Raw genomic sequence first — 15,597 nt, 5'->3', positions numbered from 1 at the left:
AGGCAGCAGTGTGCCCAGGTGGCCAAGAAGGCCAATGGCTCCTGGCCTGGATCAGGAATGGTGTGGCCAGCAGGAGCAGAGCTGCTGTGCCAGCACTGATCTGCCCCAGCTCTGCACACAGACATTGCTGCTGCAGCTCCAGAGCAGGGAACACAAGGGCATCTCTGGAAAAAACTTTCCTGGGAGATCCTTTAGTTCCTTTAAAGCCACACGGAGTGCAGCCCCTCACCGACACAATCTGTGGCCACAGGGAAGATGGAGAGAAACAAAATGATAAATGGCAAAACCAATGGCTTTTCTTTGTGGACAATATTAAAAAACTGAAACATGCGGGAAAAAAGAACAAACCCACAACCAAACCCAAAAGAATTATCAAAGGTGATTTATAATCCATGGCCTGTCCCTGCTGCAGCCCCGGCACTGCCACCCCCAGGGCTGTGCCCGGCCCCGAGAGCACTCAGGCCCTGCAGCAACACCAGGGCCACCAGGGCAGCGGGGCAGGGCCACGGCAGCAGCACTGGCAACACCAAGTGCTGCTGCTGCTGCTGCTGGGCACAGCTGCTGGGCCAGCACTGATCTGCCCCAGCTCTGCACACAGACATTGCTGCTGCAGCTCCAGAGAAGGCAACAAAAGGGCATCTCTGCAGAAAACTCTGCTGGGACATCCTTTAGTTCCTTTAAAGCCACTGAGGGTGCAGCCCCTCATTGACACAGTCTGTGGGCACAGGGAGGGTGGAGAGAAACAAAATGAGAAATGGCACAAGCAATGATATTTGTTTGTAGATAATATGAAAAATTAAAACAAGGGAATAAACCCCCCAAATCCAAACCAACACAAACCATCATATATGACTTTTATTATAATTAATTTGCAGAAATTGTCCAACAGTTTAATATTTCTGAAACCATCCGGTCATCAGTCTCCACACTGCAGTCTTGAGCTCCTGGTTCCTCAGGCTGTAGATGAGGGGGTTCAGGGCTGGAGGCACCACTGAGTACAGAACTGACAGGGCCAGATCCAGGGATGGGGAGGACATGGACGGGGGCTTCAGGTAGGCAAATGTGGCTGTGCTGATAAACAGAGAGACCACAGCCAGGTGAGGGAGGCAGGTGGAAAAGGCTTTGTGCCGTCCCTGCTCAGAGGGGATCCTCAGCACAGCCCTGAAGATCTGCACATAGGAGAAAACAATGAACACAAAACAGCCAAATGATAAACAAAGGCTAACTACAATGAGTCCCAGTTCCCTGAGGTTTGAGTGTGAGCAGGAGAGCTTGATGATCTGTGGGACTTCACAGAAGAACTGGCCCAGGGCATTGCCATGGCACAGAGGCAGGGAAAATGTATTGGCTGTGTGCACGAGAGCATTGAGAAAGGCACTGGCCCAGGCAGCTGCTGCCATGTGGGCACAAGCTCTGCTGCCCAGGAGGGTCCCGTAGTGCAGGGGTTTGCAGCTGGACATGTAGCGGTCGTAGCACATGATGGTCAGGAGGGAAAGCTGTGCTGAGATGAAGATCACAAAGAAAAAGAGCTGAGCAGCACATCCAGTGTAGGAGATGTTCCTGGTGTCCCAGAGGGAATTGTGCATGGCTTTGGGGACAGTGGTGCAGATGGAGCCCAGGTCGCTGAGGGCCAGGTTGAGCAGGAAGAAGAACATGGGCATGTGCAGGTGGTGGCCGCAGGCTACGGCGCTGATGATGAGGCCGTTGCCCAGGAGGGCAGCCAGGGAGATGCCCAGCAAGAGGCAGAAGTGCAGGAGCTGCAGCTGCCGCGTGTCTGCCAATGCCAGCAGGAGGAAGTGCCTGATGGAGCTGCTGTTGGACATTTGCTGGGGCTGCACATGGGCACCTGTTCATGGAGAAAGGACAGTGAAGAGTTAGAGGAGATACCTGTAACCAAAATCAAAGCACTTTCTCATACACCCTCCCCCAGAAAATACACAGACACTATTGTTCTTAGGAGTTCTGGGCCTTTTTTAAAAATCTCCCCCATGTCTTTCCTGGTGTTCTAGGATATCAGAAAGCCTCAGAATTTCTGCTGCCCCCAGCGAAAACAGAGTGCGTTCTGTGAGGCAAAGTGATGAGTGCAGAGTGAGGGGATATGGTCTGGTTCATTCTGACCTGTTCAGAGTTTCTCTGGGTTTTACCTTGCTCAGGTGAGGAGTGATCACCTTCCCATGCTTCCCCTAAAATGTCACCAGGCACTGCTTAGAGCAGATGTTTCCACCACAGCCCAGCTCCACATTACTAGCCAAGGACTCCCATTGCTCATTTCACAAACCCACCAGCATTTTCAGTGTCACAACACCTCTGCCTTTGCCCATCAATCTCATAACTCAGAGATGCTCTAGGGCAGGTTTGCACCCTGGATTGAAGCTCCCAGCTTGGACTGTAATCTCAGGGAGACTTCAAGTGTCCTTCTGATGGCATTGGATGAAGGGAGATGCAGCTCCTTCCCTGGCTGCACTGACAGCATTGCCCAGAGCCAGGCACTGGGGACAGCGTCACCCTGAGCCAGCTGTGCCCCTCCAGAGCCCCCAGGGCCGGGCAGCTGCTCCCAGCCCTGTGCTCTGCAGAGGGAACTGGGCCCGGGGCTGCAGAGCTGCCCCATGGCTCTGCTGCAGCTCTGCCTGCACAGGAGGGGCTGCACACCTTGGAGCCCCGGGCCTGAGGGCAGAGGCTTGGCTGGGGCACAGGAGGGAGGGGGCTTGTTCAGAGGGAGGGGCTGCACTGCAGGGGCTCCTGTGGGCATCTCTAAACTCTCCCTGCCACAGCATTGCTGGGGTTTGTTTTCTCTCTTTGCCTGATCTTCTCTCTGCTTCCTGCAGATTTTCCTCCTGCAGGTGTTTCCCTGTGCCTGATCTCTCCCTGCCAGCACTCCTAGACCCCAAGTCTCTGTGCACTCTCCTTGGCCCTACAGAACCCTGCCTGTTTGCAGGGCACTGGCTGGGGCAGGTTCTGTTTGCAGCTTGGAGAAAGGACAGCTCAGACTGAGCCTGATGGCTCCAGCAAAGGTGATGCTGCTGCTGACCACGGGCAGAGAGGCTGAAAGCAAATTAGGAATCTCCTGTGAGCCTATTGATCACTAAAAGTAACAGTTTGATCTCTCAGGCATTGACAAAAAAATAACTCATAATTTATACTACCTTTAATATTTAACCCTCCCGTGCCAACATTCTCCACAAGTAGGAAACGGAATACAAAGTCTTAGGAAATATCCTATTTTCTATCAAAATCCTTGCCTTGGAAATATTCTATGACTGACCAGAACCCCTCAGCAGGTCAGATCTTCATGAGCATTTCACCTCCCCTGCACCAGAAATACCCAGAGTTGTACTCACAGGCTCTGCAGGCATTGGCATGTTCCAGCTTGAGGAGATGGCTCCAGGAGCTGCAGCTGCATTTTCCTGCAGCCAGAGGTTCCTGTGCCAAGGGCTGGCAGTGATTGTGCCCCAGGCACTTCTCAGCCCCTTCCCAGCCCTGACTGATTGAAGCTCTCTGTGCCTCTGTGCTGTGCCTGGGCTGGCTGCAGGCAGTGCCCCAGCCCTGCTGGGCTGGCAGAAGAGCTGCTCATCAAGAGAAATGTGCTTTTGAAGCTCTTCTTGGTGAGCAGGAGCTGCCTCTGTGCCAGGAGCCCAGTCCAGCTCAGCAGCACAGACACAGCACAAGGACTTTAATGAGCCTCTGGGGCTTTGTGCTCAGGCCCTGGACATCAGTCCCTGAGAGGGAGCTGAAGAAACCTCTCCAGAACTCCACGTCAGAATCCAGCTCCAAAGTTTCTTGGACTTTTAATGGGTCCCAGAGAGGGACACAGCTGAGCAAGTGTCCCCAGGCCCCAGGCAGAGCAGAGAACTGCAGGCAGTGATGACAGGTGGGGACAAAGAGAAGCCAAGTCTTGGTGCCCTGGGGCACAGCAGGGTCTGTGCCACCAAGGGCTGGGAGGAGACACCTTGTCCTGAGGCCCTGGGGCCTCCTGGCCCAGCCCCAGCCAGGCTGGGCACTGTCAGCCCCTTGTGCTGCCCTCAGCATCCCCCCCTAGCCCACATCCCAGTGGCCTCAAGGATCTGCTGCAAGGAGTCCCTGGGGAGCCTTGCTCAGCAATGGCCCTGGGGGCTCCTTCATGCTCCCTGCAGGGACTGCAGGTTTTTCAAAGGACTTTAGCTTTGGCTTTTGCCTTGGAGTCTCTGAGAGGTTTGTGCAATCATGGCCTCCAATTATCTGCTGTAATTAGTCCCTGGAGAGGCTTTGTCAGTAACAACACTCAGTGGGACTTATTAATGCTTCAGGGTACTTCAGTTATTTTAAGGTACTTGGTGTTTCCCTTTTGATACAGACTCTGTGAGAGGTTTGTGCAATCATGGCCCCAATTATCTGCTTTAATGAGTCCCTTGAGAGCTTTGTACTGACACTCAGTGGGGCTCATTAATGCCTTGAGATACTCAAGGTTTTTAAGGTACTTTATGGATTTAAGAATACTTTCAGGTACTTTTAAGGATTTTCCTTCCCACACTGAGTCTCTGAGATTTTTTTGTGCCATCCTGGCCACCAATTCTCTCCTCCAAGGTGTCCATGAGGAGCCTGTGTTGGGTATCTTCCCCCTTTCTGTTTTACAACAAAGATGGAACTGAAAGATTTTTGTAAGACCTTCTAAAAACATTCAAACAAACATGAGACAATTAACAATACAACAACAACCACTAAGAGAATCAATAGTCCTGTTTTAGCTACACATCATCCAACCCTTTAGTCCCATATATTGGAAGAGTTTATTGAACCAGTCTTTGTTTTCCACTTGAAGCTTCTTGAACCCTTCCTTCAGTACCTGAATGCTCTTGTGATTGACTCGCTGTGGCTGGAGAGGTTCATGCAGCACATGCCCTCAGAGTCTACACAGCCATGCCCATGTGCCCAGAGTAAAAACTCTATCGCTGTTCTGCAAGGTGGCGTGTCTGATGGTCTCTGTGTCTGAGAGCAGCCACTCAATGTGAGGGAGGCAGCATTGGTTTGCTTACTCAACAGGCACCCAGGATGGTCTGATTGTCCTAAAACTTTAGCTGCAGCCACCCAAGGTAGTCCAAACTGGGGGTGCTAGCATCCAATACCTGGATTAAAGCTTGCAAAGCCATCTCTTTGATATCATCCAATCCATCTCTGGGGATACCTGCTGCTTGATCATCTGGTAGGCTGTGTTGTCCTTCTCCAGCTAGATGGTTGATTGTCAATTCCGCCCTTGCCTCATTATTAGCACAGTCTTCTATTAATTCATTTAGCAAACGTTTCCATTCCTCTTCCCACAGGGTGTATTCTATAGGTGACAACAACATGGTCATAATATATTTTAAATCACAGGGACTTAAGACATGTGCTGTAAAGATGGCCCTCATTAGGCCATTAAAACAAGGTAAGTCCTTCCTATGGTCTTTAGCTGCCCTACACAGATCCTTGATTTGCCCATAAACCAATGGCTGAAACCTGGGATTTTGCCCCCTTCTTTCATAACATCCCAGGGCAACGAGGAGTTTTGAGACTGTTTGCCAGTCTCCTTCCTTAACTGCTTCTTTCCGGATCCTTTCCTAGTGATAATCTGGCTTTGAGGGGCGAGGTGGCTCTGGGGAATCCAAAGTGTCTTCTGGGGAGGAATAATAACTTGGAGCAGAAACATTTGGATTAGAAATAGTGTGACAGTTGGGCTTAGGGTTATCATGGGGTTATATTGTTGAAAGAGGGTGAGGCAGAGGGCACTGCAATTTTGTCAGGTGTTGGGGAGGAAGGGCCTTGATCTAGGATGGCAGACTCCTGGGGTGGAGTTCTGGAGGCATGGCCAGGGGTGGAGAGGATGATTGACAGTGAGGGTGTGACCCACAGTCGTGGGGGTGGAGTCTGGAGGTTCGTTCAGGGCGGAAGGGAAGGCTGTGGTAGCAGGACGTGGAGGAGCCAAGATGGAGGGAGGATGGTCGGGCTCCCGAGCCACATTCAGGCTCCTTCCATCTTGAGTCTCCAAGGCATGATGCTCCAAGACAGTGTGGCCATTGCCATCTTGGACCATCGTGGAAGGTCTGAGAAAGGCAGGTTAGAGGAGAAGTCCAAGTTAGGAGTGACCAACGGATTGAGTTTTCAACAAACTGCTTGCTGGTGAATGGTGGTGTGGAAGATGAGGAGCATGTGGGGTGCAATGGGGTCCATTTTGATCAAAAGGTTGTACAATTTAACTCTCCCTGAGTCCTAAAATTCAGTGGTATGCATTTCCTCAGCAGAGGCATCGGGAAAATTTTTAATGATCCACCTCATGATTGATTTTAATTCGTACTTTCAAAATATTGTGTCATGATCAGTGAGAATTAAAGCATCCATATAGACTCCTTTCTGCTTTCGACATCTGGCTTCCCAATTTTCTCTTTCTCTGCCTTATGGGGAAGAGCCACCAGAACACCCCAAATCAATTATGGGACATGGGTGCATATTGTAAAAACACAATGGCAAAAAGGGCAATAAATGTCTTGCATTTCCCCAAACCCACCTGCAATCCTATGCAGGTGAAACCATTGTTGTCCCTGCTGATCCTGGGCAAGGTCCCTTGAAGCAATGATGAATCCACCGGGCCCGGCACAATCCAAAATCCCAGGGAGCACTGGCCTATCCATCAGCTAACCCCAGCTGACGTGACTGACACAGGGAGCCCTGAGTGTCATGGTCCCTGTTCGGGCGCCAAAGGTCACAATGAGGGTGGCTGTGACAAACCTCTCTGGTTCCCTGACTTCAGGGCGAGGGTGGCAAAAATGAAAAGGAGCAGGATCAATGGAGTTGCTTAAAAGGAACTTTAATAACACAGGGTGAAAAACAATAAACATGAAGAAGTCGAGAACAGTATGAGGGGGCAGGATCCTAAGACCTGAGACAAAGGCGAAGCAACAACATGTACATTTGGGGGTAGAACACTCTAGAACAATAACCATATAGGGGAAACAAGTAACCAATAGGGGAGTAGAACTTAGACAAATTAGCATAACAACAGTAAAAGCTTATTGGGGAACTTTCAAGCTCATCCTAATTAAACAAATGATTCCCAGGGCTTGAAACTCATGCCCAATTCTTTGGGGGTAAAATCTGTCTGACTCTGAGTTACAGCTGGGCTAACTCCCACACCGCTGCTTTGCTCTGGTCCCTTGGGACCATGTGGCCCAACAGAGCCACAATGATGCCCTTGGTTCCACGAGGTTCCACATTGTCACAATGGTCCCTTGGATCCATGGTGCTCTGCAGTGTCACAATGGCCCCTTCATTTCACAAGGCTCCCAAGTGTCACATTGGTCTCCATAGGAAGGAAAGCACGGAGCCCTCATGTTTCAGAAGCTGAATAACGGCAGCCACCAGAGGTTTGTCCAGGACTTTGAGACAGGTAAGAATTTACCAAAGTGTGAAATAGATTAGAGGGTAGTATAGCATTTCACTAGCGTGAGAAATTTAGGTTTTGGGATTTTTAGTATGGTGTAGATAAGGAAGCAAGATGCAGGAATTGGGATTTAGTCCCTGTCTTCTTCTTCATCTACTCCATTTTCTGCAGTGTTGGTCGCACAGGGTGATTGGTCAAGGAAAGCACAGTGCAGAGGTTATGTGGACAGTCAAGGGATGAGTTATTGGTTGATAAGTAGAAATAACCTATGTTTTAAGAGTTGATTGGATGAGACAACTTTAAAAGACCTTAAAACTGTACATTTTGGGGCCGTTTTGCGGTGCTTTCCAGCGTGCTGAGCCTGGTGTGCACAGCAATGCAGAATTTTAGATCATATAACAATAAACAAGAAGCTGAAGACTGAAAAAGTGCCATGCATTTCCTTTTACTTGGCACAGAACTGCTACTGGAGGGTTTCTCCCCCCCCAGAAAGGCCCAACATGAAACAAACATCAATAACTGGTGCCCCGACAATGTTTGAAATAAGTTGACTTTTTTCCATAAAGTTGTTTACTGAGGGGTGTTGTCTTAATTGGCCAATCATGTGAAATGTGTTGATTAAATGACCAGTGAGGTCCACCTGTAGCAAACCAAGATATAAAAGAAGGGGATTGAAAAAACGGGTGGCTTTTAGCCCTTAGCCTTCTGATCTGAGTCTGTGTCATCTCTGATTCAACGGTGAAATTTGGGAATCTGTGGGGGCTGCTGGGGATCCTTTCTGCACCTCATGACCCAACAGGAGCTTCTCCAATAAATGCTGCCTGAGGCTCCCACTGTGGCCATGGCAGGAACCCCTGTGAGTGTCTGGGACATCCCGGCCCTTTGGCAGCCTGGGGACTCCTGGGATGTCACCGTGGAGCCCCCGTGAGTGCCTGTGACAGATCGGTGCCTTTGCAGCCCAAGGTTCCCTGGGATGTCACCATGGAATGGCTGTGACTGCCTCTGACCACAGGGCTCTTTACTATCCCCAGAAAGCCCTGGGAGGTCTCCATGGAGCCCCTGTCTCTGCCTGTGACATTCCAGCTCTGGAACAGCCTGGAGACTCTTGGAAAGATCCCATGGAACCCCTCTGAGGGCCTGTGACAAACCTGATCCTTGGCAGGCAATGATCAGCAGGCCCCCTGTTGCTATGGTCAGTTTCCATGGCAACCATCACCACCCCCCTGTTGCTATGGTCAGTTTCCATGGCAACCATCACCAGCCCGCTGTTGCTATGCTCAGTCCCTTGGCAGCTCCATGGAGACCCCATGCCAGGGGTGGTTGCCATGGACACCAACTCAGGCCTGCAGCCAGAGCCCGTTGCCATGGCAACCATTGGCAGCCCCATCCCCAGGCTGATGGGATCCCAGAAGCACAGAATTGGCTGAGCTGGGAGGGACCCATCAGGATCCTCCAGTCCAACTGCTGGCCCTGCACAGGACACCCCAACAATGCCAGCCTGGGCCTGGCAGCGCTGGCCAAACGCTGCTGCAGCTCAGAGAGCCCTGGAGCTGGGACCCTTCCCTGGGGAGCCTGGCCAGGGCCCCAGCAGCCTGGGGCAAAAACCTTTTCCTGACATCCAACCTGAGCCTGCCCCGACTCAGCTGCAGCCGCTCCCTCCACTCCTGTCCCTGGGCACCAGAGGGAAGAGGTTCCCACAGCCCCAGCCAGGGACCCGCTCCCAAGGCTGCTGCCATGGCCACCAGGGCTGGCACCAGCTGGGATGCTCGGTTTCCACGGGCCGGGCTTCAGCAATGGGATTCCCCAATTTCCTGCTCCCGCTAAAACCGCACTGCCCTTGCTGCCCTCCCGCCTCCCATGGAAATCACAAAAGGCAAAGATCCCGGGCTGGGATAAGAACAATTTATTGGGAACAGCAATGAGATAAGGAAACAAACAGGAGCAGAAACGATATTGATAACAGAAGGGATAAATAAAACTGTTTACAGGGAAAAGTAAAACACAACTCACTGGGTCTGCCTGGCCACAATTTCCCCGGCCTGGAAAGGACACCCTTCTCCTCAGGGAGAGAGAGAGAGAGAGTCCCTGTCCTGCCCTGGCAATGACCTGAGGTGGGAGTGAAAGTAATGACAGTGCCATGGCCAGACCCTCATGTTCTTCCATCCTACATCAGGTCATTGGCAGGGGCAGGAAAAGAAACAGGGTTCTTCCCAGCATGGATCATGGGGAACATGGATCCCCAGGGCTCTTCCCAATGTGGCTTCTCCCACGGGGATGAAGCTGGAGTGGTGCATGAAGCTGTTCCTGCAATCAAGGCATTTGCAGGCTGTTGCAGTTGTTTCCTGTCTCACCTATCCCAAACCCCTCAGGTGCGCCAACCTTTCCCCCACCCCTTTTGCCCTCCTGCCTAAGAGCTGTACATCAATCTTAATATTCCAGCAGGGCATCGTGTGGTTGGCAGACGCTCCTCAGGTCTGGGCTCATTGGCTTGTCCAAGTGTCTGTATCCCTGGAGCCTCCCCCTCCTCCCACCTGGTTGGCCCTCACCTGTCCCTCCCCTCCCCCTGTCCCCGGGACTTAAAAGGACACGAGACCATGCGGCCGGTGTCTGTCTGTGAGCTGTTACCACATTCAGAGGTCTACCATGCTGCAATAAAACTCTGGATTAAAGACTCTTAAAGAACCCGCTCCTTTTCTCTTCACTGCTGCTTGAACCTTTTCCTCCAAAGGTAAACTGAGTTCCTACTTTGCCTGGATTTGTTCTGAGTGCCCAGCTGCAGCACCCAGCTGGCCAAAGATATCTCTGGGGTGAAAACACCACAGCTGCAGCCTTTGGTCCAGCAGTGAGGGCCAGAAAAAGCCAGGCCCCCCAACACCTGGAAACCTTCGGGTCTAATATTTAATAGCAGGCCTTCCCTTACTGGTGGCTCCATTGGTGTTTCATCAAGTGAGAGCTGCTGGTGAAGCTCTTCCCACACTGGGGACACTCGTAGGGCCTCTCCCCACTGTGGATGCGCCGGTGGGTGATGAGGGTGGAGTTGTGCTTGTTGCCCTTCCCGCAGTCTGGGCAGAGGAAGGGCCTCTCCTCTGAGTGAATCCACTGGTGTTGGAGGAGCTGGAAGCTGGTGGGAAACCTCTTCTGACAACTGGGACACTTGTAGGGCCTCTCCCCTGTGTGGATGCGCTGGTGCCTTATGAGGTGGGATTTCTGCTTGAAACCCTTCCCACAGTCAGGGCAGTGGAAGGGCCTCTCCTCTGAGTGAATTCACTCATGCAGTTGGAGACTGGAGCTGGTCTGAAACCTCTTCTGACACTGGGGACAGTCGTAGGGCCTCTCCCCAGTGTGGATGCGTTGGTGGATGACGAGGGCAGAGCTGCAGCTGAAGCCCTTCCCACACTCCCCACACTCGTAGGGCCATTCCCCAGTGTGGATCATCTGGTGGCGGATCAGGGTGCTGCTCTGCCTGAAGCTCTTCCCACACTCCAAGCACTTGTGGGGCTTCTCCCCATTGTGGAGCTGCCCATGGGCCACCAGCTCTGAGCTCTGGCTGAAGCTCTGTCCACCTTCCTGGCTCAGGGTGGGTCTTTCCTCCTCAGAGCACACTGGGCTGGGTTTGCAGCCCCTCCTCCTGCGGAATCTCTGGGGCTTTTCCTCCACACTGGAATTCTGCAGCGTGGAGCCACTCAAAATGGCCTCTTCCATGATGTTCTGCTGTGGGGATTTGGCCTCCCTGGTCTCCATCCTCAGCTTCTTCCCTGGGGGAGGAAGGACAAGGAGAGGATGGGATTTGCCTCCATGCCAGAGGGAAGGGGAAGGAGATCCCCCCCAGTGCATCCCCAGCAGGACGGGGTTGGCAGCAGGGTTGTCCTGCAGCCGGGGGCCGTGCTGGGCTGGGAGATGAAGCAGGAGAGAGGGGGAAAGGGGCACTGACTTCCTCCTAACCTGCCTGGGTGTCCTAGGGCATTGTGTCAGTTTGAAAAGACAGGTGTCTGCAAAGGAAGGCAGGAGACTCCCTTGAAATGGAAAATGTTAATGCCTTCCCTTGGAATTATAATTTTCAAAACAAGGGGCTGTCAAGCAAAGTCTATGGGAATAGGAATAACAGTTCTTCAGAAGGAAAATTAAAAATACAAATGCACTAGTACTAAAAACTACTTACAGAGTAAGAATACGACCTGACACCCTGTGGGTCAGAGTGTTGGTAGCACTCCTGTGAAATGGTGGCTGCAGTGCTCCTGCAGGGACAGGTGTGGTTCTGTTGGAGCAGTGATCCTGTAGAAGGGTGGAGTTTTCCTCTGAAGGCCCAGTTGTGGTGCCGATTGGCCTGGTCTTCCTCTGGGATCCAGTGGAGCTGAAAGCTGCTCTTCTGGGAATCTTGTGGGAGAAGGCTGACTCTGTTGTTCACATTCTCAGATTATATCCAGGTAGGAATGCTTGGCTCCTCCCTCTGGGCAGAGCTTCTCACAATGGGATGATGGAATTTTTATCAGTGACACTCAATGGCCCATTAACAGAAGATATCTCCCTGGAGGGAGGATTCATGTGGAAGAGATAAAGTAAACTGCTCAATTAACAGATGATAATTGCCCCAACTTTAACAGAGGGTAATTGAATACACACCCAGCTAAACCTGAGACACTGTTCCAGCCTTGGAAAGCAGGATTTCGTACCAGGATTCTTTAGGGAATGCAACCCTGATTGAAGGCAGAGATAGAATCTCCAGAGCCTGCAGCCAGAAATGGACAGTTGTGTGATACTCATTTCAACATCTTCTCTTTCAGAATTATTTACTAATGATTATTTGCTTTGCCTACCTAATATTTTTGTATTTTTTTGCAAATTGGCATTATCTAAATTACATTGTTCCTTAAGTTAAGTTGGTGTCTGTGTCTTTGGTGCGGGCCCTGCCCACTGGCGAAACAGGGCCCAATCCTGCCTAAGTGTTACCTGGGGAGACAAAACCCTCACTGCAAATGTGCCCCCTTCCTCCTTGTTCCCCACACTTCATGCACTGATCATGATGTCCTATGGTCTGGGGTATCCCTGGGGTCAGCTGGGGTCTGCTGTCCTGGCTGTGTCCCCTCCCAACCTCCCCCACACCCTCAGCCCCTCCCCAGCATGGCCGAATGAGGGGCAGGACAGGCCTTGGCTCAGTGCGAGCTCAGCAAGAACAAAACCATCACTGCGTGCTCAGCCCTGTGCTCAGCCCCCGGGCCCGGCATTTCCTCCACTGCCACCCTGGACCCCCCTTTCCCACCCCTCTGCCCCACGGCCGCCGCAGCACCGGCTGACAATAGAAGCAATTCTGGGGCAATTCCAAGTTTCCTTGGTTCCTGCACAGCCCCAGCTCAGCTGCTGGCAGGTTACAATTAAAGAAAAGTGCAAATTCGGCCCAATACAGATATTATTAAAAGGAAGTGGAAGCTCTGTGTAGCTGTCACAAAGGTGACAGGGATGAAGAGAATAATGATTCTCACATTTGGAAAAAACCCAAGCCTGGGAATCCAGTAGTTATTTGGGAATTTAGCTACTTGAGCTGGGCTTCTTGTGGGACGTTTAGCAGCCTTGTGTTCCTCACCATGTGGTGAATGAACCTTGTCAGTCTTGATGCTATCATTTGCTCCATTTCCTCCAGTGATTTTAACAAACTTTTCAAGGAGGGACAACAAAGTATTTTCTTTACACTCCAGTCCCACAACAGCCATTTTCCTCATCAGTTCTCCCATAGGTCGCTCAGACGGAGCTGCTTCCAAGTTTCCAAGAATTCCTTCAGAGAGACCCACAACCTCCTCAGAGGAAGGAACCATGCTGTTGTCAAAGGCAACTGGGGTAAAAGAACAGTGCCCTGAATTCACTGTGCCAAAATAATTTTGCAATCTGGTTAAGAAAATATTAGATGCCATTTGCCCTGGGGCAGGGCAAGTGTGACATTGTCCCCTGTGTGTGTGGCCTTCCCGGGGTGGGGGTTTTACACCTGAGCCAGTTTGGGTAAGGGGGGTGGTCTTCACCCCCTGAGCAGGGATTACCCCACTGTTTCAGGTTGCAGTGTAAGATGGAACCAAGTGCATGTTTTCAATCCCCATCTTCATCAACTGCTATAAACAGGTGGGGCAGTGTTCTTGATCTCTTCCATGACTCAGCCCTGATAACGCCCTCCAGGGGAGAGATCTGCTGTGAATGGGCCATTGAGTGTCACTGCAGGACTGATAAAATTCCATCATCCCATTGTGGGATGCTCTGCCCAGGGGGAGGATCCAAGCATTCCTATCGGGATATAAGCTGAGGCTTTCAACACCAGGAGCAGCTTGCCTACTGGATTCCCAGAGGACAAGAGCTCCAGAACCACCACAGGACCTTCAGAGGAAGACCAGACCCTTCTACAGGATCACTGCTTGGACAGAATCACGTTCATCACTCCCACAGGACTGCAGCCACCATTTAATGGGACTGCAGCCACCAGCCTGAGCAACAGGGTGTCAGGTTATATCCTGACTCTGACAGTTTAAGGCAGTGTTTCTGTATCATTGCCTTGATCTTCATTTTCTTATTAAATTGTAATTCTGACTTAGACTCTCCCCCAGGTTTCCCTTTAATCCTGTAAAAAGACAATGTGTGCACCCTTTGTTTGGTCCCCTAAACAGGATTTCCCATTCCCAAACCTTGACTCAATAGAGGAGGAGGCTGTGAGGAAGAGGAAGGAGACCTGGGACACCCAGGCAGGTGAGGAGGAAGTCAGTGCCCCTTTCCCCCTCTCTCCTGCTCCATCTCCCAGCCCAGCACAGCCCCCGGCTGCAGGACAACCCTGCTGCCAACCCCGTCCTGCCGGGGATGCACTGGGGGAATCTCCTTCCCCTTCCCTCTGGCATGGAGGCAAATCCCATCCTCTCCCTGTCCTTCCTCCCCCAGGGAAGAAGCTGAGGATGGAGACCAGGGAGGACAAATCCCCACAGCAGAACCATGTGGAAGAGGCCATTTTAAATGGCTCCACGCTGCAGAATTCCAACGTGGAGGAAAAGCCCCAGAGATCCCACAGGAGGAGGAGCTCCAAACGCAGCCCAGTGTGCTCTGAGGAGGAAAGACCCACCCTGAGCCAGGAAGGTGGACAGAGCTTCAGCCAGAGATCAGAGCTGGTGGTCCATGGGCAGCTTCCCAATGGGGAGAAGCCCCACAAGTGCTTGGAGTGTGGGAAGAGCTTCAGGCAGAGCAGCACCCTGATCAGCCACCAGATGATCCACACTGGGGAATGGCCCTACGAGTGTGGGGAGTGTGGGAAGGGCTTCAGCTGCAGCTCCGCCCTCGTCAACCACCAGCGGATACACACCAAGGTAAAGCCCTTCTGCTGCCCCAACTGTGGAAAAGGCTTCAACCGCGACTCCAAGCTCATCATCCACCTGCGCATCCACACTGGGGAGAGGCCCTACGAGTGCACCCAGTGTCAGAAGAGGTTTCACACGAGCTCCAATCTCCTCCTGCATGAGCGGATTCACACGGATGAGAGGCCCTTCCGCTGCCCTGACTGTGGGAAGGGCTTTAACCGCAACTCCACCCTCATCACCCACCGGCGCATCCATACCGGGGAGAGGCCCTATGAGTGTCCCCAGTGTGGGAAGAGCTTCTCAGATCGCTCCTTCTTTACCCATCACCAACGGAGTCACCGGTAAGGGAAGCCCTGCGCGAGCCCCGGCTTCAGGAAGAGCTTCATGCACTGCTCCATCTCCATCCCCATCAGAGGATCCACATTTGTCAGAGCCCTGGTGACCCACATTCCTTGTGATACACAGTGGGAAGTTATTTGTGTTCCTTTTTTTTGCCTATCATTATCTTTTGATTTATCTTCCTCCCTTTAAAACACAGAAAACGGGTAAAAAATTGACCCAATTCATCAAAGGCATCTAAAGCCTTGCATTTCACTTGTGTTTTGAGGGAAACTTGGATTCTGGGAGATATCTGGGAGGATATGGGGGGGAGGGGGGGTGTGGGTATTTGGTTCCCTTTATTTCTTGGTACTCCAAAAGATGAGAGGGATTGATCTGTCAGCTCAAAACTGCTCAATGCCACTGAAAACTATTCAATCCCACCCCAAAATTCCTTGATTCCACAGCCCCTTGGTGTGAAATGGGGTTGGAAGGAGATTGGGTGAAGTGGGGTGCAAATCAGGAGGGGTGAGATGAGCATTGGGTGGGGCAAGATGGGTGGGATGGGGTTTAGGA

General features: G+C 51.8%; 1 protein-coding gene across 1 annotated transcript; it reads right to left on the bottom strand.

Moving 5' to 3' along the window:
* Positions 1-890: 890 nt before the first annotated feature.
* On the bottom strand, positions 891-1,823 carry LOC129133385 (olfactory receptor 14J1-like). The gene has a single exon (XM_054653109.2). The coding sequence runs from the start codon at positions 1,821-1,823 to the stop codon at positions 891-893; it is 933 nt and encodes a 310-aa protein (XP_054509084.2).
* Between the last annotated feature and the right edge of the window lie 13,774 nt (positions 1,824-15,597).

This window comes from Agelaius phoeniceus, chromosome 7, assembly GCF_051311805.1.
Source record: "Agelaius phoeniceus isolate bAgePho1 chromosome 7, bAgePho1.hap1, whole genome shotgun sequence".
Classification (NCBI taxonomy): domain Eukaryota; kingdom Metazoa; phylum Chordata; class Aves; order Passeriformes; family Icteridae; genus Agelaius; species Agelaius phoeniceus.
This window is presented reverse-complemented; position numbering and strand designations above follow the sequence as displayed.

Bases quoted from the DNA above. Each gene is read 5' to 3' on its own strand.
- LOC129133385 (XM_054653109.2), bottom strand. From the start codon at position 1,823: ATGTCCAACAGCAGCTCCATCAGGCACTTCCTCCTGCTGGCATTGGCA.